Source organism: Pleurodeles waltl, chromosome 7 (genome assembly GCF_031143425.1).
Source record: "Pleurodeles waltl isolate 20211129_DDA chromosome 7, aPleWal1.hap1.20221129, whole genome shotgun sequence".
NCBI classification, from domain to species: Eukaryota; Metazoa; Chordata; class Amphibia; order Caudata; family Salamandridae; genus Pleurodeles; species Pleurodeles waltl.
In genome coordinates, this window is record NC_090446.1 from 90,510,378 (window position 1) to 90,536,253 (window position 25,876).

Here is a 25,876-nt window from a genome sequence, read left to right on the forward strand (position 1 = left end):
TCTCTTCATCATAATGTGAGAATGAAATGCTTTGTCCCATTACACCAAGTTTTATTATGTGATTTGCTGTGGTTTTAGTCTCTTTCCCAATCTTGGACATCACATTTGAGCTATGACCAGAGAACGGAATACGGGGGCGACAATAACTGGTATATAAATCATAGTTTTCATTACTGGACAGAATGTTGCTTGTTAAATGTCTACCTTAGAAACTTATACAAAGCACAAATAATTATGTTGGTTATACTTGCTGTCATGATATAGTGCTTATAGAGTAAATTCCCCTCCCGAATGAGAGGGGCCTTGTACTCCATCACCAAAGATCTAGGGCCAGATGTATCAAAGCTTTTTGCATTCGTAAACGGTGCGAATGCCCATTTGCGAATGCAAAAAGCCATTTCAGAATGTATCAAAGGCATTCTGAATGCAATTTTAAGGAATCGCTAAAATAGCGATTCCTTAAAATTGCGACTCTCTAAATAAGAAATCGCAAATAAGGATTCCTTATTTGCCACTTCTAAAGCACATGTGAAAAGCAATTCCTTAATGCGAATTGGGCATTAAGGAATCGCTATTGCCACCTAGTTGAACATGGTGGTAACCATGTGCAAATTTTAAAAATGCATTTAAAATGCATTTTAAAAATTTAAATGTAAAGCACACATGCCCTTTTGGCATGTGTGCATCTTACATGGAGGAAAAAAATGTTTTGGGGTGCAGCAGAGGGGGCCTTAGGCTCCCAGCTCCTGGACTTTGCATTTCCCAAAATTGCGAATTCCAGTTAGGAATTCGCAATTTGGGACATGCAAAATATTCGCAAATATGGTCCGACAGGCCCATAGATGCGAATGGGGGCTGTATCGCAATTTGCGATTCGGTAATAGCATTTGCGATTTTTAAGAAATCGCTATTACCGAATCGCAAATGTGATACATTGCATTTTGCGAATCAGAAATAGCGATTTCTTAAAAATCGCTATTTTCGATTCGCAAAATGCATTCTTGATACATCTGGCCCCTAGTCATAAGGTTGCCACACAGGGTTGCAGGCCCTGAATGATGCCTATCTACTCCAGGAGCGCGTGTGAAAGACAACAAATTCTGTGAAGACAACTATGGATGATACATCTGTATTCAAAATCACTCCTCAGCAACATGGCAATGAAGAACCATACTGTCTCTGGGTTTTGACTTTAAAAAAAATACCCAGTAAAGCAGGTTCCTTTCCAATGTTGATTTACTGATTATTCTAACAAGGAGACTCATCAAGTATTTTGTGCATAAATGCTTGAAACCCTTATTGTCTTTATTTATAAAAAGCATGGCATGCTTAATTCGCTGCATATTTAAATAACGGGCAGGGAGTAACTCCTCCCCTTCAAAGCTCACATGTCCATGTTTTCTTGTATTTTCTCTTTGGTTAAAGGTGCTTTGTCATTTTTCTCTCCTGCTCCACAGTTTTTGTTATGATATTTCACTGCTGGCCCACATTCTCCTCCCCTCCCTGTCCTGTCATATTTTGGCACTAAAAATCACCATGTAAAACTTTTGCTTCCAACTTCAACAGCCATTGATATTGTAAATGTTGATTGTTTTTAGCAGAATCATTCTTGGTGATTTATTTTAAATGTAATTATAACATGTCTAAAAAAGCACTACGAAAATAGAAAGAATATTAGGGGCTACATTCACTGAATTTAGAACCAATCATGTCTAGGATTATGCATTATCTTTTTGGTAACTAAGGGGCAGATGTATCAAATGATTTTGCATTCACAAACAGTGCGAATCGCAAAATTCCACTGTTCGTGAATGCAAAATCGCCTTTCATGATTTATGAAAGGAATTTGCAGTGCAATTTTAAGGAATCGCAAAAATTGCGATTCCTTAAAATTGCGACTCCATTTAGGGAATGGCAAATTGCGATTCTCTAAATAGGAAATCGCAAATAGGGCATTCCTATTTGTGGTTTCCAAAGCACATGTATCATGCATTTCCTAAATGCGAATTGTGCATTTAGGAAATGCAATTACCACCAAATCCAATTTGGTGGTAAGCATGTGCAATTTTTTAAAATGCATTATAAATGCATTTTGAAAAAGGGCATGGGTGCGCTGCGCATGTCCGCAAATATGTTTTTGGGGTGCATCAAAGGGGGCCTTAGGCCCCCAGGACCCTGGGGTTTGCATTACATAATTTGTGAATTCCTAAATGGAATTCGCAAATTAGGTAATGCAAAACCATTTGCACCTATGGGCCTACATGGCCATAGGGATGAATGGAATCCCATTCCCTGATTGTGATTCTGTAATAGAGAATTTTAGGAAATCGCTATTACCAACTCGCAATTTTAATACATCCCATTTTCAATTTCTTGAATAGCAATTTCTTAATATTTGCTATTTAAGAAATGCAAACCGGGAGCTTGATACATCTGGCCCTAATTTTGGACTGGATAGTATCTAGGAGACTTCTCAGGAAAAGCCTTTTTGAGTACAGGGAGAAGTACTCCTGTGGTACTCACAAATCTTATTTGCAAATCTCCACATTGAGATATATATACCCGTGCCTGTCGTATTTGTTATTTGTGGAGTTCTCCACCACAAGTGTAGAAATCCCCACACACACAGATATACTTTTTTTGGTGCCTGTGGAAAAACAAGGGTGTGTGGTTGGAAACCTAAATGGTTGGGGCTAAGGACAATTTAAGGGAAATTTAGAATGGAGTATGCAAATACTAAAACATCCAGAAAAGAGTAAGCCAATTTCTATTCACAAAAGTTACACCTAAATCTACAAGAGTAGGGACAAAATAGGGTTAAAAACTACTCCAGCCAAGCCATGGAGTATGTCAAGCACCACACAGGACCAATCACTGGTACTGTAACACACAGCCATAGAAATACATGGAAGCAAGTTAAATATCATCACCACATGGGGGGAAAAAATGGAAAAATATGTCAAAAATGTACTTTTATTATGTATTTATTGTGAATGAACATTTGAAAAATAAAAACAACATTAACCTTAACTACAAGCAATTTAAAAGACATATTCCAATAAGGCTTCAAATTCATGCAACCCACCCGCTGCTGTAAGGGAGAAGGCAGTACTTAATTTGTGTTGGTGGTTTCCTGTGCTGGGCACTTATTTTTGAAAGCTGGCACTTATTTTTCAGCCTCAAGCGTTTGCTGTGAGCAAAAGACAAATATGGTAAAGATGGACAAAGAGAAAAACAAAAAAGTGTCACAAAGGGGGAAAGCAGAAAGGTGCAATAGCCAGCTGAAGGGGCAGGGAGCGGTTGTAAATGGATTAAAGAGGCCCAAGTTCGATTCAGAATCATGCTGCCTCAGTATTCTGTGCTCCACATTCAATTGCAGCAGCTGTGTGTTTCAGAGGACAGCTTTGGACACCAACACGTTCTTATTTACAAATTAAGTCCTGGGGGAAGGTCTGAGCAGTGAGGACTCCATCACACCGATCAACAGGCGAAACTCACTACAACATCAACTAATCACACAGAGCATGCTCACAACAAAAAACAACACAGACAAAAACAATTATTTGATGAGGAGAGAGAGGATTTAAAGGTAGACAATCAACTTCTTTGGCATGTCCGGGAAAGCAGTAGTTGTTAGTTCCAGCATCTCAGGTGATGTGAACCTTGTTGTGATTGGAGATGATTTGCAGGTGCTCAGACTACTTACACAATGCTCAAGGCCATACCTACACATATTGAATTAGGACTGCATTCCATTTTCTTACCACAGAATCTTTCCAGAGGGTCAGTGAAGACATCTCAAAGGCAAGTTAATTATGATGCTCGGGGCAGGTATTCAGATACGTCACCAGCAGAGTGCACAGGCTCATCACCTGGCCATACTGGGAACTACTCCTTCTCCAACTGTTGCTAGGAAGCTACTAGTTATGAGTACTGTATGCCAGAAAGATAGGGTGCAAAGGGAACAATTTTAGACATTTACTTCCTAGAAAGGGAGAGGGTTACTGGCTTTATCTGAGGGACTGTAGTGAATCCTAGTTCCTTTTAATGGGATAACAGGAGTTAGCTTAGCCTCTGGCTTGTAGACTCGTGGCCCCGTCACCTAGTGACTTTTAACCTACTTAGCTTGCTCTGTCTTAGCCCATTTAATTATTTATTTCTTCTAAGATGGCTGCCTTGTTTATAGTTAGGCCACTTGTTTTGAGTTACATTATCAGTGTCACCGCGCCAAGGCGTCAAGATCAAGCACCAAAGACAAACAAACAGTAGGCGTTCACACTTAGGGATTTTCCCTCTCTATACTTTCGAGGGATTGTTGATATTAATTGCCGTCCCAAGCATGTCTGTTATCTATTGTTTAGGGACACACCTACGCCAAGGGACCTTGTAGATCTGTATAAATACATCACACTTTAGACAGATAATCAGAGGGATTCCGACCAGAGGGCATCGCCACCATCGCTGATACCGAGGCTGCAGTCATCTGGACGCTGACCCAGTCTTCGTGTCCCTGCGGAGTCTGAGATAGAGACCTCATTCCAAGGTAACGAGGGTTGGGGGCTCCTCTCATGGACACAGCTTTGGCAGATTAGGTTTAGTGAACCCAGCTCTCCTTTAGGTAGGAGGTTAGGCCTATTCTCATTAGGGTATTAGGGCATATTCCATCTTATATATATATCTCTTTCATGTATTGCAAAATGGTGGGGGTCTTCATAACAATGACTCTCTTCTTCACAATACTGTTATTTGCTATATTAATTATCCTAATCATTGCAGTTCATGCAACTTATCGCAAATTGCAGTTATGTTAAATAAAAAATATTATAACTTCACTGCATCTGTGTTATTGCCTTTGTCTGTATGAGACACAATATATATCTGTGAGAAAAGGGTAATCTCCGTTTAACCCCGACATTCCCTGAGATATCTTATTTTGAGTCCATGCGTAAACGACTGCCATAAATCACCTTTTACTATAGTGTTTCTGGTGAGGTGCTGCTAGTGAGCTGGTAAGGTTGGGACAACAGTTGCGACTTGTTGTAGGAAAGACTCAGTCACCTACAAACAAAAATACTGTCATCCTTAAACCGGCAGTCTTGCTCAGAGCAAGAGTCCAAACTACGACAGGACATTTGTGGGATGTCTGCCCATCTGTGGAGAGTGGTTGGGGGACAGAGAGGCATGAATTGAGATATAAGAACTGATTGTGAGAGATAGACGTTCCCCTTACGGAGTTATTACCTGGCCTTATGTTGGCATTCCCCGGAATAGATAGGCCATATAGGAGGTCAAGTTATATGGTGAAGCAGACAGGGTCCTTGAAGGGGGTGAGTTGGAGATGGATTCCAGGTCCAGGTTCTTCGAATAGCTTTTGCTACCTGTGTCCTGCAAAACGTCTTCTTGACCCTCCTATCTTCATTTTTCTTTGGGTCTCCCATGGTGCATTCCTTCACCATTGCGGTTTGTGAAATTTGCATTATATGCTTCACCTAACTATGCAAAATGTTTCCCAAATTTTGCAAAAATATACAAACTATAGATCTGTAATTTCATGCTATATGTTAGTGCAAAATGAGTCCTCACATCAATTTTAGATGTGAGGAAGCATTTTACACTAAGAAAATAATGCACAAACACAAAAGCACCACAAGCAACAGCCGCTTGCGTTTTGTTGTTCCTCTGTGTTCCCTGTAAACTTTTATTAAGAAGGACAGATATTTATGTGATTGGGTGTAATTTTGGGAATTTCCAATAACAAGCGTAACACAAACGTTTTGAAATCAAATCATGCAAATTATGTCAGCATAGTTTAAATTTTGTTCAGGCCTGATTCACCGAATACACTGAGGGCCTGTGGCGGTCTGACAGCCACATAACAACCTTGGCGGTCTGACTGCCAGGGAATTGCCAGTTCTGCCAGGATCTTGGATCCCGGTGATCTGGCGGTAGTGAAGATCCTAATCCACCAGGGCAGTGCTGCATGCAGCGCCGGCCTGTTAATTATGACTTCATTCTCCGCCAGCCTTTTCATAGCGGTAACACCACCATGAAAAGGCTGGCGGAGAACAGGGGCAGGGGACCACAGGGGGCCCCTGCACTGCCCACGCACTGGGCATGGGCAGTGCAAGGGCCGCCCTGCCCAACACTGTTGCAATGTTCACTGTCTGCTCTGCAGACTGTGAACATTGTGAGGCTGCTGTTACACCCTGCTGGCTACAGCATTGCCGGCGGCTCGATTACGAGTGGGAGACAATGCTGTAGCCTAGTGGGAAACCCTTAACGACTCTGGCAGGGAGGTCACCACTTTGGCGGTGGCCACCCTGTTGGAAGTTTGGCAGACGGGCTTTTTCGTCCGCCAAACTCAAAATAACCCCCCTGAGTCTGTCAACTTGTGCCACAGTGCTGACTTTTCCATTTCACTGAAAGCGTCTAGAGGCAGAAAGTCTAGTTCTTTGTAATGATCAACTACAAAGGTACCTCTAGGTCTGTCTCCTCCTCAATGAAGTTCCTCTTCTGCTTAAATGGGGATGGTTGCATCTTTGAATTTGCAAGTGGTGTTAGGTGGCCTAAGGGGAAGAAGGCAGTGGCTTTATTTAACCTCTTCGGTGTGGGCGTCGGCCACTGGCCGACGCCCACACACCCTCCCTGGTGCGGGTCACGACCAGTGGCCGACACCAGGAAGGGCATTAATAAATCCTCGGGTGCGTTGCACCCGAGGATTTTTTTTTTTTTTAAACTTCCCCCGGGAGACACGGAAGCTTCCGTGACTCCCCCAGCCCCCCACCCGCCCCTTTGTGACGTCAGCGCGCACTGACGTTTCAAAGGTGTTTTCCCCATCAAAGCAGGAAGCAGCCTTGCGGCCGCTTCCTGCTTTGATGGGGAAAACGGCCTTTTCCACGTTCGGGAAGGCCTCGGAAGAAAGGTGAGAGTCTCCCCTTTCTTACGAGGCCTTCCTGAAAGTGTTTCCTGGCCCCCGGTCGCAGCTGTGCTGCGATCGGGGGCCAGGAAACACTTTCAGGTTTCCTGGCCCCCCCGATCGCAGCACAGCTGCGATCGGGGGGGCCAGGAAACACTTTGAAAAGGCCTCGTAAGAAAGGGGAGATCGGGGGCCAGAAACAGTTTCAGAAGGCCTCGTAAGCAAGGGGAGAGTCTCCCCTTTCTTACGAGGCCTTCTGAAACTGTTTCCTGGCCCCCGATCGCAGCACAGCTGCGATCGGGGGCCAGGAAACACCACTAGACACCAGGGATTTCACTTTGGGGGGGCAGCCCCCCCGGAAAACGGACCGCCCCCAAAACACCCCCCCCCCCCCCGGCTTAATTTTATTTTTTTTTAAAGGTAGGTGCCCCATGGGGGGTGGCGCAATCGCGCCCCCCCCCCAGGGGATTTTTTTTTTTTTTAAAACAAATAAAAATAAAATAAAATGAAATGACAGGGGGTCGCCCGTGGGCAGGGTGACCCCCTGTGGGGGCAATATTTTTTTTTAGATGTTGTAGGGTTTCCCTGGGGGCCATTTTGGCCCCCAAGGAAACCATACAACAACTAAAAAAAAATATATGTATATATAGATCTAAATATATCTATGTAGATAGATATATCTAGGTACATGGATATATCTATAGATATATCTATGTAGATATATATATATATATATATATATATAGGTAGATCTATATCAAAGAGATTTATAAAGCGCGCTACTCACCTGTGAGGGTCTCAAGGCGCTGGGGGGGTGACGGGGGGAGGGAAAGGGGCTGGGGCTGGGAGGTTCACTGTTCGAAAAGCCAGGTTTTGAGGCCCTTCCTGAAAAGAAGTAGGTTTTGGGTCTTGCGAAGGTGGGTTGTGAGGGTGTTCCAGGTTTTGGGTGCAAGGTAGGAGAAGGATCTGCCCCCGGTGGTGGTGTGTTTGATGCGGGGGACAGAGCCGAGAGAGAGGTCAGCTGAGCGGACGTTTCGTGTGGGGGTGTGGAAGGTGACTCTCGTTGAGGTAGGCAGGGCCTGTGTTGTGGAGTGATTTGTGTGCGAGGATGAGGATCTTGAAGGTGATCCTTTTGTCAATGGGGAGCCAGTGGAGGGATTTGAGGTTTGGAGAGATGTGTTTGTGTCGGCGGAGGTCGAGGATGAGTCGTGCTGCTGAGTTCTGGATGCGTGTAGTTTGCGCTTGAGTTTTAGAGTGGTGCCGGCGTAGAGGGCGTTTCCGTAATCAAGCCTGCTGCTGATGAGTGCGTGAGTGACAGTTTTTCTGGTCTCTGTGGGGATCCATTTGAATGTTTTTCAGTATACGGAGTTTGTTGAAGCATGAGGAGGTAAGAGCGTTGATTTGTTGGGTCATCGAGAGGGAGGAGTCTAGGATGATGCTGAGGTTGCGTGCGTAGTTGGCGGGGGTGGGTGCAGGGCCTAGCGTGGTGGGCCACCATGGTGGGTCCCAGGTGTTTTTGTGTGGGCCAAAGAGGATTATTTCAGTTTTGCTTGAGTTGAGTTTCAGGTGGTTGGCTGTCATATATATATCACTTTTGTCAATATGTGTGTGGTTTCCCTGGGGGGAAAAGGGTCCGACTTGTCTAGTGGCAGTTTTAGTGCCATAAAGAAGCGCAGAAGGTTTATATGCCTACTGCAAAGAGCACATCTGTATTTTATGTAAATAGCTGAGTACATTAGTAAAGTCTATGGAGAGATGAAGGGCACTTTTGCTGGGTGGTAATGAGGGAATCCGAGGAGGAGGGAGTGGGAGCACCAATAATGATTGTTGAACTGGGCGCAGGAGGTGCTAAAGACTGTGACGAATGGTATGTGACAAGGTGTTTTTTGAGTGTCTTGAAAGTACGTGCTGATTGAGGGAAGAAGCGCAGGTAAGGTGGCCTCTACTGTTGCACGTATCTCACACACACCATTGATTTTGTGACTGTCTACGTAGGCTAGTGTTTTAGACCTACAGTTTAGCCAATAGCAGAGATGGCATCTTGATGGATGACTGCTGCCTGCACTCGGGTTATAGAGGACCGCTCTGACATAGGATCAGAGACTGAGACATCAGATACTGAGACAGCATCTGAGGGATAGGACAATGGCGCAGACTCTGGGAGTGATTTTTCAATCAGAGGAGTCCCATTCGAAAACTCCTCTTCCAGTACATTATGAGGGAGGTGATGAGGACAGTCCTGCTGTCCCTTCGCAAGCTGTTCGTGCAACTGGGTAATAGTGGATTAGGCCAACCCAGAGAGCAGGTGAATGCGGCGGCAAGCAGAGAGAGAGTGCTCTCTTGGGAGCTCCCCAATTTAGTTCAGCCCCAAATTCCACCACCCAAATCATATTGTGGAGACATCAAAATTGTCTATGGCAAAACAAACTGGTTTTGTAAGGCAGGCACCTGTGTTTTTGGTCCTGGATTCGGCGGCCATATAGAGAAACACACTAAACCCAAACATTTCTGGAAACTAGACATTCGGGGGAGTCCACAGAGGTGTGACTTGTGTGCATTCCCCAAAGTTTTCTTACCCAGAATATCCTGCAAAGCTAAAATGTTGAAAAAAACCTCAATTTTTCTCGCATTTCTGTCACACAAACTACAGGAATATGCTGGGACCCACAACATTCCTACCACCCAGTGACTCCTCACCTGTCCTGATAAAAACACTACCCCACTTGAGTGCCTACACCTAGTGCCTGTGTCAGGAATGGATCACCCCAGGGTCAACAGCTGCCTCACGTAAGGACCAACATTGACCGTTGTGTGATCTATTCCTGTCGCAGGCACCAGGCCTAACCACACAAGTGAGGTATCATATTTATCGGGAGACTTGGGGGAACGCTGGGTGGAAGGAAATTTGTGGCTCCTCTCAGATTCCAGAACTTTCTGTCACCGAAATGTGAGGAAAACGTGTTATTTTAGCCACATTTTGAGGTTTGCAAAGGATTCTGGGTAACAGAACCTGGTCCGAGCCCCACAAGTCACCTCATCTTGGATTCCCCTGGGTTTCTAGTTTTCAAAAATGTGCTGGTTTGCTAGGTTTCCCCAGGTGCCGGCTGAGCTAGAGGCCAAAATCCACAGGTAGGCACTGTTTTCTATAAAAAAATGTGATGTGTCCACGTTGTGTTTTGGGGCATTTCCTGTCGCGGGCGCTAGGCCTACCCACACAAGTGAGGTATCATTTTTATCGGGAGACTTGGGGGAACGCTGGGTGGAAGGAAATTTGTGGCTCCTCTCAGATTCCAGAACTTTCTGTCACCGAAATGTGAGGAAAACTTGTTTTTTTAGCCACTTTTTGAGGTTTGCAAAGGATTCTGGGTACCAGAACCTGCTCAGAGCCCCGCAAGTCACCCCATCTTGGATTCCCCTAGGCCTCTAGTTTTCAGAAATGCACAGGTTTGGTAGGTTTCCCTAGGTGCCGGCTGAGCTAGAGGCCAAAATCTACAGGTAGGCACTTCGCAAAAAACACCTCTGTTTTCTTCCAAAAATTTGGATGTGTCCACGTTGCGCTTTGGGGCGTTTCCTGTCGCGGGCGCTAGGCCTACCCACACAAGTGAGGTATCATTTTTATCGGGAGACTTGGGGGAACGCTGGGTGGAAGGAAATTTGAGGCTCCTCTCAGATTCCAGAACTTTCTGTCACCGAAATGTTAGGAAAACTTGTTTTTTTAGCCACTTTTTGAGGTTTGCAAAGAATTCTGGGTAACAGAACCTGGTCCGAGCCCCGCAAGTCACCCCTCCTTGGATTCCCCTAGGTCTCTAGTTTTCAGAAATGCACAGGTTTGGTAGGTTTCCCTAGGTGCCGGCTGAGCTAGAGGCCAAAATCTACAGGTAGGCACTTCGCAAAAAACACCTCTGTTTTCTTCCAAAAATTTGGATGTGTCCACGTTGCGCTTTGGGGCGTTTCCTGTCGTGGGCGCTAGGCCTACCCACACAAGTGAGGTATCATTTTTATCGGGAGACTTGGGGGAACGCCGGGTGGAAGGAAATTTGAGGCTCCTCTCAGATTCCAGAACTTTCTGTCACCGAAATGTTAGGAAAACTTGTTTTTTTAGCCACTTTTTGAGGTTTGCAAAGGATTCTGGGTAACAGAACCTGGTCCGAGCCCCGCAAGTCACCCCTCCTTGGATTCCCCTAGGTCTCTAGTTTTCAGAAATGTACAGGTTTGGTAGGTTTCCCTAGGTGCCGGCTGAGCTAGAGGCCAAAATCTACAGGTAGGCACTTCTCAAAAAACACCTCTGTTTTCTTCCAAAAATTTGGATGTGTCCACGTTGCGCTTTGGGGCGTTTCCTGTCGCGGGCGCTAGGCCTACCCACACAAGTGAGGTATCATTTTTATCGGGAGACTTGGGGGAACGCTGGGTGGAAGGAAATTTGAGGCTCCTCTCAGATTCCAGAACTTTCTGTCACCGAAATTTTAGGAAAACTTGTTTTTTTAGCCACTTTTTGAGGTTTGCAAAGGATTCTGGGTAACAGAACCTGGTCCGAGCCCCGCAAGTCACCCCTCCTTGGATTCCCCTAGGTCTCTAGTTTTTAGAAATGTACAGGTTTGGTAGGTTTCCCTAGGTGCCGGCTGAGCTAGAGGCCAAAATCTACAGGTAGGGACTTCTCAAAAAACACCTCTGTTTTCTTCCAAAAATTTGGATGTGTCCACGTTGCGCTTTGGGGCGTTTCCTGTCGCAGGCGCTAGGCCTACCCACACAAGTGAGGTATCATTTTTATCGGGAGACTTGGGGGAACGCTGGGTGGAAGGAAATTTGAGGCTCCTCTCAGATTCCAGAACTTTCTGTCACCTAAATGTTAGGAAAACTTGTTTTTTTATCCACTTTTTGAGGTTTGCAAAGGATTCTGGGTAACAGAACCTGGTCCGAGCCCCGCAAGTCACCCCTCCTTGGATTCCCCTAGGTCTTTAGTTTTCAGAAATGCACAGGTTTGGTAGGTTTCCCTATGTGCCGGCTGAGCTAGAGGCCAAAATCTACAGGTAGGCACTTTGGAAAAAACAGCTGTGTTTTCTATAAAAAAAATAGGATGTGTCCATGTTGTATTTTGGTGCATTTCCTGTCGCGGGCACTAGGCCTACCCACACAAGTGAGGTATCATTTTTATCGGGCGACTTGGGGGAACATAGAATAGCAAAACAAGTGTTATTGCCCCTTATCTTTCTCTAAATTTTTTCCTTCCAAATATAAGAGAGTGTGTTAAAAAGACGTCTATTTGAGAAATGCCCTGCAATTCACATGCTAGTATGGGCACCTCGGAATTCAGCGATGTGCAAATAACCACTGCTCCTCAAAACCTTATCTTGATCCCATTTTGGAAATGCAAAGGTTTTCTTGATACCTCTTTTTCACTCTTCATATTTCAGCAAATGAATTGCTGTACAGTATACTAGAATGAAAACCAACTGCAGGGTGCAGCTCATTTATTGGCTCTGGGTACCTAGGGTTCTTGATGAACCTACAAGCCCTTTATATCCCGGCAACCAGAAGAGTCCAGCAGACAAAACGGTATATTGCTTTCAGAAATCTGACATCGCAGGAAAAAGTTACAGAGTAAAACATAAAGAAAAATAGCTTCTGTTTTCAGCTCAATTTCAATATTTTTTTATTTCAGCTGTTATTTTCTGTAGGAAAACCTTGTAGGATCTACACAAATGACCCCTTGCTGAATTCAGAATTTTGTCTAGTTTTCAGAAATGTTTAGCATTCCGGGATCCAGCATTGGTTTCACACCCATTCCTGTCACTAACTGGAAGGAGGCTGAAAGCACCAAATATAGTAGAAATGGGGTATGTCCCAGTAAAATGCCAAATTTGTGTTGAAAAATTTGGTTTTCTGATTCAAGTCTGCCCGTTCCTGAAAGGTGGGAAGATAGTGATTTCAGCACCAGAAACCCTTTGTTGATGGCATTTTCAGGGAAAAAACCACAAGCCTTCTTCGGCAGCCCTTTTTTCCCATTTTTTTGGAAAAAACAAAATTTTCACTGTATTTTGGCTATTTTCTTGGTCTCCTCCATGGGAAACCACCAACTCTGGGTACCATTAGAATCCCTAGGATGTTGGAAAAAAAGGACGCAAATTTGGCGTGGTTAGCTTATGTGGACAAAAAGTAATGAAGCCCTAAGCGCGAACTACCCCAAATAGCCAAAAAAGGGCTCAGCACTGGGGGGAAAAGGCCCAGCAGCTAAGGGGTTAAGTGATTGCAGGGTAAATGTGTGCAGGCCATGCAAGATTTGTGTGTAAGATGTTTTCCTATTCCCTTGCATTTAAAAATCTCCACCACAATGACAGAGCTATTTATCCCAGTGCAGTGACAGGGATCTGTGATCTTAGCCATCAGGGCAGAGAACCTGCCCAAACAGGTGTATGATAGAAATCTATCCATCAAGATACTAGTTGTAGTTTTAATGTCATAATTTCTGTAGTAGGAGTCTCCATTCCCCCATATGAATGGGTGGGAACTCAAAAATACTGAAACTATGCAGAGACTTGTGGCCAAAATTGGCCAATCCATCCAGGGAGAAGATCTGTGCCTAGGTATAGGCAGAAATGTACATGTATATGGAAGTCTGCACGTTGACTTCCCTTTGTTAATTGAGCTCCTAGTTAGCAATCCTGATCAAATATGCATGATGGAACTATTGCTGACCTTCAGTGAAAGTTTCAACTTGTTATTTTTGCTGAAGTGGAACATGTGTTCCATCAGTTGAACAGGGCTGCCCCTCTAAGCAGCACTTTGCATTGAGGGTTAGATGGCAAAATGTGATATACTACTAATATTCTACAATATTCATAAGGATATTTAATATAGTCAGTTCCTGATGGAATGTTTGCTAGACCTCTATAATCCTATTCATGATTTTACTGAAGAACCTTGTTGTTGTTGAGCATTATTTTCAATCTGTGATTTTGGAATTATATTTTTTCTTTGATTCAGGCAAGTCCAGGTGTGTTCTCTCCTGCTGCCAAAGTGGGAAATGATCCAGAAATACAAATAAAAAATCGGGTATGTTACTTTGTCAATATTTGTTCCTTTTTATCACTGTAAGTCCAGCACAAATTTGACACAAGGGTCACTTACAAATGCTGTAGAGTGGTGGCATACGGAGGAAGCAATGGTATCAGTTTACATTGGCTGACTGCATCTGCAGGTCAATAGCCATTATATGTATGGGGGAACTACGAGACACATGCAGAGGTGTAGACATGTAGAGATTCCACCCATGACAGCACACCACACCCTACTATTTACTTGTTGACTCTTGAGCCAGTTGGTGCTTTGCAAACCACATTGCCATCTGGATTTAGACCCACATGTGAGACCTGAGACACAATTACTAACTGATCATCAAAGATTATTCAAGACTTTAGAAAGGTGAAAATGAACCATCTTGATAATCCAAAGAATACCGCCTATGCCTGATACAGTGGGACACCACAACTTACTGTCTCATTTTGCCAAATGTTTTGGGAGTGCTCTTTAAACATTGGTGGGGTTCAGGTCTTCTTTTAGCAAATTGCTTCCTAAAATTCAACCTGGGCAACTCCATTTCCTTTGACTGTGGAGTAGTGTAAAACTCCTTCCGTTCTCTGATTTTTAATATTTGCATGTGACTGTGAGGCAGGACCTTACACCAAACTGTCTCCTCCTGAGCTCACCAAAAACCTGGTCCAACTTCCAGGAAGGGTCCATCAAGGGTAGGTTCCTCCTGAAGGACATCTTCATTCCCTTGTTCCAAGAAAGGTGGCAGGGCCTCAACACCGCAGGACTTCCCCACAGATGCTACCTTTGAGCTCTCACTATTCAGTCTAATTTGGAAACTTTCAGTTCACTCGAATGTATACTGTTTTGACACTCCCATGCATTAGGCATAGTCTATCCGTCAGTATTCTGACGAGGCATATCCTTCCTTATAGTCCCTTTCTCACACCAATAGATTCTTTAGGCTTCCTAATGTACTTATCCAGAGAGAGTTGCATACTTACAAGAACATTGCATGTGCTGTAAAGAGTCCATGCACACTCTGTCATACTATAGGGGAGACAATCCCCTTTATATTTCACAGGTACCCATGCATGGACGGGCCCACACACTTGTCTCGCCTTGAGTCATTATGTTGAAAACTTGCTTTGTTCTTTGCTGTTCTCTTCTATTTGAGACTTCTGTACCTATTGTCTTGTGGTGCTTTAGGGACTCTGAGCCCCTTCATTCTTTTTTTTTATTGAAGAATGCTGTTGGAGCCTCTCCCATGTCTGGTATAAAGGGCCCAGAGAAGAAGGATATGTGGACAGCACAGGTATGATTCTGGTAGATCGTGAGATTTTTGATAACATGTTTGTACAGCAGCACACTTCATGGAGGATGGAAATAGACTGTTGTAACACTCCTTTCCTTGTGGGGTTTGACTTTTTACTTTCTCTTTGTACAATGTATTTAGCTCTTATATTGATGACAAATTCACAGACTCCATAAATATATGCAGAACCCTTATTTTTTGTTCCAAAATATATTCACGAACTTCCAATGTGCAAAACTTTAGTGTTGTGTTAGTAGGAATATAGAAGGGGATAGACACCCATGGAGTGAGAGAGTCAATCAAACAGATTATGTTATGGTGACCTTGCTATGAGCAGATACTTTGACTTGGTGGGCAGAGGCAGTGCTGTGGAAATGAACATAGGAGGACTATTCAGATACAAATCATGAAAACACCAAAGATACCCGTGTGTGTTATAAAGGAGCACAGCATTGATGCTGTAGAAGGTGCAGGTGTACCAGACCGCAGAGGCTTGAAAGGGCCACTGAACCTTGATTATTACAGTATTTCACTACGAAAACTGCAGTCAAAGAGGACATCTTCCTTGTTCGTGCTAGGGCCATGGTTGCCTCGCTATGCCATTGGTCTTATAAGCATAGCAGCCATTTGCAGCCTTGAAGTTACAGAGATGCCCAGGTTTTAGGGAGTAGTGACAGACAAGAGCTTCAGGAAAAGTTTTTAGAGATGGGAAGATAAAATGTCCCACCACCCTCACCGCTGTGAAACAAAAACACTCTGTCCAGGGTCTGTGGGACCATTAAGGGGTCAGTGAAAGACATAGTGAATCATTACGGGCCAGATGTAGCAAAGGGTTTTACCCATTTTGTGTCTATGGGAAAATGTGTTTGTACATATGCCCCTACTTGCCTAAACCTCAACTCCCAAGTATTTAATTCAATTTGAAACTGTTTTACATGACTGGTATGGGGAAACGTAGCTGGGTTATCAGTCTTATGAAGGTGACATGGACTACAGACGTCAGTACAGGGGATTCAACCTGTCTTTATTGTTTGGATTTATATATGAGGAGATACAATTGAATGATTTTTAGTGCTCGGATTCAGCAAACTTTTCCCACGTCTTCTTTTCTCTCTTCCTTAGTTTCCCAGAAGCTCGGTGGTGGACGGCGACTCCCTCGGACAGAACAAAAGGAATCTTGGTCAGGTAAGTGAATTTCCTATTTTTCTTTTTTTATGTGATTACATATGAAAAGGGGGGGGGGGTGGAGAGGGCCCGTGCACATGAGAGAAATGGAGATAGTGAAGAAAGACGAGATCCAAAGTGCCCTTTTCTACAATATACAATATCCCCCAGTGCTTGCTTTCCCTTTACTCTCCCCTCCCTGGGTGTTCCCCATCCCGGGATCCCCTTGGAGCCACTGCCACAGCCCCGGGCCTGTACTTGAGAAAACCACGTCCTGGCAGGAGGGTTCGCAGTAGTCTGTGGTTTTGGGGCTGCTCCTGGGGTCATCTGAAGCCTCGGATGGATGCACCGGACCTTTTCTTTCTCCGGCTTCTTCTGTAGCCATACGCGCATCCTCTCCCGTTGCATCGTGGGGCTACAGTTTCGCTTCTCAGCTTCCACAGTTCCACCCCGCTCCTTCATGCGTGGTCTCTCCCCACTGACTCCCGTCCTTTGTTCCTCTCTGGCTATCCGCCTCGACGGAGAACCTTCGGGTGAACTTCCTCCTTCCCTAGTGCCCCGGGGTACTCATGGGGTTGAACTGGGGAGAACACCGTCCTTATATCGCCACTGATACGTGGAATGCCAGTTGTGCCCAGGGCCAAACTGGGAACCTATAGCCGCACTGGCAAAAAGAACATTGTAAGTACCCGATAACGTGAAGAACAATGTAGGCAAACCTGACCTTGCTTGGGTGGGTTTATTGGACTAAACTCTAAGAGCATGGAATATGGTTTTAGTCTGCTACATTGGAAAGTGCAGGATTGTAAAGGTGGCTTGTCCAGCATCAAGGCACCCACTTTATCAAGGCTGTCAACTACCAGAACATGCTATTGAAGCTGAGGGGCTTTGGTATGGTTGCCCTGCCCAATGGTATTGACTCCTGCGCAGGTTCATGAAAGGCCAGATAATCCGGCTCAGACTAGGAGCCCAAATACAAGCTGTGCAGAGAGCTAGTTGAAATTTATCTCACCTGATAAAATATGACACACCCTGATTTCAGAACTTATTGAGTGTAATATTTTGATTATATGCATATATGCATATTAATCGAATTTATCCCCTAGAGGAGGCCTCCAGGTTTATACTGGTGTTGGATAAGTGAATGAGGACAAAAAAACATAATAATAAAAACATATATATATATTTTGATTATATTCTGACTTTTTGGTCGATAACAAGATGATTGCAGTGCTTACCACAACAAAATCTGCTTGACCCAGTAAATATCCTACCTTTACCCCTGTTTTCTTCTGTGAGGTTTCACGAAATTTAACAGTTTGTGAGACTGTTATTGCACCCATTAATAACCAGGTGAGATAAACATCCCACCAATTATAATTGTGAACCCCTGTGCTTTGCAGAGGGATTTCAGTTTTATTAACCATTTGTCATCAAGCCCTAAGCCTGATTCTACTTCTCATGTGCAGGTATGCTGGGTAGAAGTAGCTAAGCTGCATCATTTAACCACAAATGACATGTAAAATTGTGTAGCAGGATGAGCGCATCGTCGCATCCCCGTTACCACGACAACTATTGTTGCACCATTTTACTAGAGGATTGGGATATAATTGTTATGTTTGAAGGCTTCACTGCATACACCGAAGAGAAGAAAACTTAAATTAGTGGATTGGGGCAGGGTCAGACTATAACACAAAAAAAGACCCGGGCACCATAATAAATGTGGCCCCATTAGCGCATCAGGTAGTTAAACAAAGTACAACACTTGCAAATAGGGCAATTTTGAACTTGCACTGACAGGTTGTTTAGGTGTTGTGCAAGGTATGGGAGACTGCATGCATTTATGGTGCAGGTTACAGGCAATGTTTGGGATAATATTGAGGAAATCAGCGGGGAAAACTGGCCCTTCGGACCGTAAAACAGGTTCACAAACAGCCAAAAAACAGCCCATGCACTGAGTTATCAGACAGCCCCTCGGGCACTGCCTTACTGCCTACAGGCCAGTATCAACCTGTTAGGGATGGGCTAGAGGCTTACTAGCCTTAGTACTGCCCCATCCTCCAGGTGGTCTGGTTGGTTTTCGGATGGACAGTCTAGCCTTGTTATTCCCACCCATTCAGGGACTTTCTCAGCAGGAAATAGCAGAACCCTAGGCACAGCATGAAGGCCATTCAAGAAACTGGTCATGTAGTGGAAGTACTGTTGGAAGCCCCTCTGAAAATGCTAGTGGAAGTTCTCAAATTAATATAAAAATACAGACTCAGAAACCATTTGCAGGCACAAGTACAGTAAATGCCTGGGAAAATGTCTTTACTCATACATGTTAAACATCACATACAATTCTCAAAGGCATAGCGAGAGGGGGCCTTTTAGACTTTCGCGGATGGGATACTTTGTCACAAATGTGGTGAATATCATGTCTTTCATGTTACAATACTATTATATTCGGTGGAACTTATAATAAGGCAGACAGGATATCTGTCACATTTGTGACGGAGTAGCTTGTCCGTCAAAGTCTAACTCGTGCCTGAATTGTTTATTTTATGTCATGTGAACTGTGCATTACAAATGTGTACGTAACACATGCCACTGGGGTACACAGAGTAGATTTCTCAAGGTATCAGGTAGGTTGTGGGACTAATACAAATTGAATACAGTCACTGTGCACAAAATCATTCATTGTGAGAAGTGCAAAAACACTGCAGTGGTAATTCCACATCTGGAACCACCGAGACCTTGGGGTACATTAAGGCCCTCATTACGATCTCAGCGGTTAATACCGCTGAGATCTGTGCTGGTGGTCAACAGAAGACAGCCATCACAACTACCCCCGCCAGCTGTATAATGTTTTCCCCGCCGGCCCAGCAGGGAAAAGGGCCGTAACATTGACATCGGCTCCAAATGGAGCCGCTGCCAATGTTGGTGTGCGGCGGATGCAGCTGCACCCATCGCGCAGATCACTGCCCGAAATTGGGCAGTGACCTGCGCGATGGGGAACTGCACAGGGGCCCCTGCACTGCCCATGCCAAGTGCAGGGGCCTCCAGGGGGACCCGGGAGCACCCCTTCGGCCAGCCCCGTCAGGGAAAGGCTGGTGGCAGAAGGGATCATTATCCGAGGGGCAGCGCTGCTTGCAGTGCTGCCTTGTCGGAAAATGATTCCCTCCACCATCAGGCTGCTTGTCGGCGGCAGCCTGGCAGTGGAGGAGGGCTGCCATAGGCGCCCCTCACTGTGTTCATAATATGGCGGTTCAGACCGCCATGCCGGTGGTGGTCTTTGCACCCGCCGCCGGCATGGCGGTCTGAACCACCGGGGTTCATAATGACCCCTAAGTCTTAGTTGCAGGATTAGTGGGCCATCATGATTTTTCACTTAGGAACAACTTTGATAATCAGTGTTGGTGGACTAATTTCTGTATGTTTTTCACTAAGTATTTTTCATCCCCTCCAAAAAGTTTTCCCTATGCAAACGAGGATAGGGACATTTCTGAAGGTTCATCTTTGCAAACAAGTTGTAATTTCAGTTTAGGTAAAAGAAAGACTTGTATCCACCTGAATCAACAATGCCTGAGTTACAATGGCACTTGTAAAGTAGTGGCTTTGAGTGTAAGCACGAAGATCAACAATGCCCTGCCTGGAATTAATTTGAGCGCCTACAGCATCCTATATCCCAATGATCCTGCTGTAAATTGTACAGATTTTAGATAATCCAGCCATCATTCTCGCTTTGCTAGACAGCATAGACGCTGGGACGGTTCCACGCTTTTTTCAGCAAAAAAAACAAAAAAATAAATAAACCAGCAAACAGTGCAGTAGGGTCAAGAAAATAGAAGACCACAATATAGATGAATAACACCTACTCTCTGGCAACCATATTTTACACACATGCAGCTGGGAAATATGTGTGAATTACATAAACATGAATAACTAAACTGATGTCAACATGTGAGGTACACCTGGTATATTTCCACATCTCCTTGTGCTTTGAAAGAGCTTCTTGAGTTTAGAGTTGTTTTATAACCTTATACACGGTGGTGTGATTGTATATAGCCAGTTCTTAATTTGTAAATAAAAATGTGCCGGTGCCCTAAGCTCTACTTTGAAACACGCGGCTGCTGCAATTAAATGTTGGAACATGGAATACTGAGGCGGCGTAATCCTGAAGCCATTGCGGGCCTCTTCAGTACATTTACAGCCACTCCCTGCCCCTTCAGCTCACTCTTACAGCTTTCTGCTTTCTACCATTGTGATGCTTTACGCTTTTTCATTTTTCTCTTCCTCTGTCCCATGTGGCTTGACGCAGAGGAAAAAGAAGTGCTGGTGCTCAGCACCGGAAACAACAAGCACTAATTAAGCACTGTATATAGCTAGAATGAAGTGAGGGCAGTTTTCAGGGATTATTTAAAAATACATATTAACCATGAATATCACATCACTGATATGTTTTTTAAATGACTTTTTAATTAGAATTAGTATTTTAAAATGACTCATGCTAACATTGCACACATGCTGCACATACTGGACAGTGATGCATCAGTGGATTCCATGTTATGGTCCAATGTGCAGCTCTTCATGAGCTTCAAGAGCTCATGGAGCTGTCCTCACCCTCCTCCATCATTTCACCTCTCCTCTTCTCTTCTCTCACTATTGTTTTATCATCACAAGTGCAGCTCCTTTAAAGTTGTATATTGTGTAACATGCCTTATTATTGCACACCACTATGATAATTATGGACTTTTTAACAAATTAAGACTCTCTTGTCTTCAAAAGTCAATCTTACTTTATCAGTCCTGTGCTTAATTTGTACCAGTGGTTGCCGGTGCTGGGCTACGGCACTCGTTTATGCGGCCACGGACTTTATTTTTCATCATGACACGGAACAGAGACAGAAAGGGTGGAACTAGAGAAATAAGACAGATAAGACAGGAAATTCGGATATAAAGGGAGAAACAGGATAAAAATGAAAACTTAAAAGGGTAATAAAGGAGAGAGGAAGTGCAGACTTTCAGAAGAAAGAGGGAAGAGGTGGAATCAAGACTAGGCAGCCTTGGTATTCGGCCACCACATATTTAGCAGAGCCACAGGTGGGCTCCTAAGAAAAAAACTAGGAGCCCATTCACTAATTTCTTTATAAATTAGACACTTCTATCCACTGCCGTACTTCTTTGTATATCACTTCCCTGCCTCTGTGCCTGTTCTTGCTCATTTGTAGACATTCATGAAGATCACTGCGTCTTTTCTTGTGTTTTTAAGGCTGCTGTTGGACTGTCACCAGTGGGGACATCACGTCAATCAAAGTCTGATAAGTGGACGGCAAGGGTATGTGCTGCGTTGATTCTGTCATCATCGGGGTATTCTTTTGGGACTTGCATCCCGGAAGGCACATCCAATGGGACAAGGAAACGTCATCATGCATAGTCCTCACTACTCTTAGCAACGGATAGCATCAGTCTATCATTTAATGACATTGAGGACTCCCTTTTAATGTAAAGCGATAATACAAGTTTTGCATCACTTTGCGCAGACTCTGGATATAACACATGATGATCCAGACAAGTGCAAAGAAGTATATTGATGGGTTTGTCTTCCGGCTAAGACTGAAATAAAATGTACCTTTTAGTAATGGAGACCTTGTTCTTTTAGTAATGTTGAAGGCTAGTTTATCCAGGGCAGGATTAGCAGCTGCAGGCCTGCATCAAGCAAGTTCAGTATGGCACCTAGAAGCTTGTATTCAACAAGTCCAGTGAACAAGTCGAACTGTATCCAGGGGAACAGGGCAGAACTTGAAAATATGTGACTCCACTATTTAATTTACAATAGATGTTTGCAAATATATTGGCTAGAAGCCGTGATTTAGATGTTACTGACTGGCCCTGGAGCGTTTCCTGTTAGCAGCAGCAAAACATGTATGATCCCATACGAAATTCTTTGGTTAGGAATTGGCTAAGGCCTATAAGTCTATGCAATTTTGAAATCATGTTTGTGTTTACCAGGCTACAAAGTTTTTACAGCTATTCTGTATGGTCATTCCAGCCTTGAACTCTAACATCAGCTTCAAGTGGCTTTTTCTTGTGAGTTGGAATAATTTGCACACTCTCAATGATGGCAGATCGGGTTTATGCATATAGTCATTTATTCACATTCTTGGACTTTGTAAAAAATAGTCGAAATATCAAATTCTTGGGTAATTGATCCCTTAACAGCAAGGTCGGTCTGTTTCACGAAATCACTTATCGTTGGTAAAGTTCTTTCCTTATAGACCATACCCCCTCCCTAAACCCCACCTGCACTCTAATGCAGACCATAATTGTACTCTCGACCACTACAGACCACAGCTTTACCCTTGTGACACCCCTCTTTAGGCCACACTTCCACCTTAGGCTACACCTTCTCCGGGGTCCTACTTATGTTCTGCAGTGACTACATCATCTTTCTAGACTTGCCTCCTCTCAAGACTTCTTTAGATCACACCTCCTATCTGACCCTAGTATATCAGTGAAGCCCACAAGCCTTTCCTCCTCAGACCTCCACACTTCCACCTTAGACCACACCTCCACTTTTAGTGGTGCCACAACGTCTCAAGCAGACAATGCCTTCAACCAGCACCACACCTCATCCTTACTGGGGAGAGGGTGTAGTTCAGCGGTCAGAGCGACCACTTCGTGAGGCGGAGATCCGGGTTTGATCCTTGGCATTGGTGCAACATCCTGTGATTCTGGGCAATCACTTAAACTGCCTGTGGACAGCGCCTTGAGACCCTCACAGGTCTCACTATATTAATATTAATTTCATTTTTCATTGGGGCACTTTCCCCTGATGGCCCATACCACTTCCACAGACCACAATTTCTACCAACACCAAACAATCATGTCTATCAAAGCACGCCCCTAGTGTCCGGTCTTCTCTCTAATTATTTTTCCCAGAACACACTGCTTTAGGTAATACCAAGGCCCTGATTTATACTTTTTTGCGCCACATTAACGTCATGTTTTGACGCAAAAGCGGTGCAAATTTAAAAAATACAATTGTAATTTGTAAGTTTACGCAGCTTTTGCGTCAAAAAATTACGCTAATGCGACGCAAAAAAAGTATAAATCAGAGCCTAAGAAACTGATTACAGGTTGCATGGCACTTGCTGTAATAACATTGCATGTGACTTTACTGTTACTGCCCACTAGCATCACTCCTGTATCATGCAAATACGAATAAGAACCAAGGAAATGGGGAATTATCGCTCCTAGCAGGTGGTAAATGTATGGGTGGGCCTATGGGTGGAGTAGGGGTGATTGATGCGGGGAGTAGGGGATGGAAGGGAAGTTTATTTCAAGGAGGGGGCATACAATGCTTCCCCTTGTTAAGAAAAAGTCATGTTTGGTTCTCCCACACCTGGTAAAACTGGGTGAGGACAAACCAAACATTTTATAATCAGGCGGAACCAAATTAACGTATAAAAACATGCTTTAATTTCGCTCCATCTAAGTTGTAATCAGGACCATAGTGAGCAGATCCACAGGTCCTGTCCAGGACACACCTCTCCCTGATGCTACAACTCATTTCATCAATATTTTTTGCTTTTGTTGATGCAATTTCATGTTCCAAGGAAATGAACATTTATTTGCTATGTCTTAAACTATTTTGAAGCTCAAGAAAGGGACAAGGTGGGAATATGTCCAGGGAAATAAACACGAGAATTAACATTCCACAAAATTGAAAGTTTAGTCATTTCTTTACTATCTAACAAAGTTAAAGAATAGATTTCTAACAAATACAGCTTGTGCAATTCTCTATTTCAAAGAAACCTCATGCATGCAGTTTTAAGAATCTGCGTAGATATCCTGTGATGTTATAAAAAAATTACCATTCAAAAACTTTCAAAATCAAGAATTTGTCAACCTAGTGGTCTGACACAGGACATTTTATATCACAACTTCCCCAGGATAGTTTCTTTCCTAGCTGCTATGGTTCTGTGACATGGATGATTACATTCTTTACTTTTTGATTCGAGAACAAATTCAGTCATATAACTTATTTACTGTGGTTATAATTAGGTTTTTTGAGAAAAATAGATCCTGACCTTGTTTTTGTGGATGGGCATCAAGGGCAAGAAAGCGTTTGAAAAGCAATGCAAGTCCAGCATTTATTATCTTTACTAAGACTTTACATACGATTCCTACTGAGTTAAAATTCTGCCATTTATTTATCTATTTTTTAAAATTTGTAGCGGTCTTTTGCCACGCGAAAGAGTTCGTAAAGTACAAGGCCACATATGACGACACAATCCATTCACCCGCTATTATGTCGACAGGGAAAGGGCTCCGGAATTTCCAGCTTTTTAACACCGCACGCGTGGCACTCTGCTACCACCGCGTGTACACTTTTGATATTGCAACATGCAAGCAATATGATTTTGTATTTATATTTTAAAATTTTGATAAAACGGCTTGAACAAACATGGGTACATAGTGTAAACCTCAACATCAGTTCACAGCAAACACATCATTTTGTGAAATATACAGGTGTCCAGAGTAGGATGTTGATCCCTGTGTTGTGGGGTGGGGGGCGGACAGATTTAATGGGTAGACGAGAGAGCTGCTTCTGTAATGGCAGGGGATTCTTACTTGGAATGGCTGGGGGGCTGAAGTTGAAAAGGTTCTGTGTGAAGTGACATTCTTCAATAAGGATATGATATGTGATTTATGTTCATACGGATGTTTAAAGCGTACTTGTGCCTTCAAGTCACCCCTGAAGGAGAAGACGGCAGGTGCCAGTCTTAGGTGCTGTGGGATGCTGTTACAAATCCTCAAAGTGTGACCACTGTTTTGTCTAATGATCTCAGTGTAATAGCTGGATAGACTGTAAAGACATCGCCTGCATTTTTCTGTTCTTATTTCACAATACCAATAACTTGAAACTTGTTTTACAGAGTTCATCAGGAATGCCATCACCAAGACAATCACAGAGGGAGAACATGTATGAAATAAGTGTAAGTTCTGTTCTCTCAGGGTTATGTGAACCATATGTACCAAAGCTGAGCACCTCTGTAGGAAGATTGGCACTGTATATTTGCATTTGGCACATAAATACAATCATTTTCAGCACCCCATGCAAAAAAAGTCTGGGTGTGTGGTGAACTCTGCTCCGCACGTGGAATTAGTAACATTTTTCCCTCTCTGAGCTCCGTTTGGAGTGCAGAGTTCCGAAAATCTCCACAGAGCAGAGATTTTTCCTCATTTACACTCACCATCATAAGGTTGGTGAGCACGAGTGAAGAAAATCACCACTTTCCAGCAAGATTTCTTAAAGCGGGATGGTCACGACCATCCCTGTTGAGAAATCTTCCATTTGTGTTGAGGTAGTTACAGCTCGAGTAGAAAAACTACTCGAGCTGCAGAAAAGAAGCAGCGCCTGCTTGCCCTGCACGTGGTGCCATTTGTGTGTATTTTTCAGAGCAGGACAAT

The 25,876-nt window shown here is 43.8% G+C and overlaps 1 protein-coding gene across 2 annotated transcripts in view; it reads left to right on the top strand.

The window, feature by feature from the left end:
- Positions 1-25,876, top strand: part of CDH26 (cadherin 26) — a 319,857-nt gene that overhangs the window by 264,242 nt on the left and 29,739 nt on the right. Inside the window, exons 13-17 of one of the 2 annotated variants that reach the window (XM_069243133.1) lie at positions 13,898-13,966; positions 15,189-15,257; positions 16,380-16,442; positions 21,672-21,737; positions 25,342-25,401. In XM_069243133.1, the coding sequence (XP_069099234.1) occupies positions 13,898-13,966; positions 15,189-15,257; positions 16,380-16,442; positions 21,672-21,737; positions 25,342-25,401 (327 nt within the window). The remainder of the gene's footprint in view (positions 1-13,897; positions 13,967-15,188; positions 15,258-16,379; positions 16,443-21,671; positions 21,738-25,341; positions 25,402-25,876) is intronic. The other variant, XM_069243134.1, reaches the window with a different exon arrangement.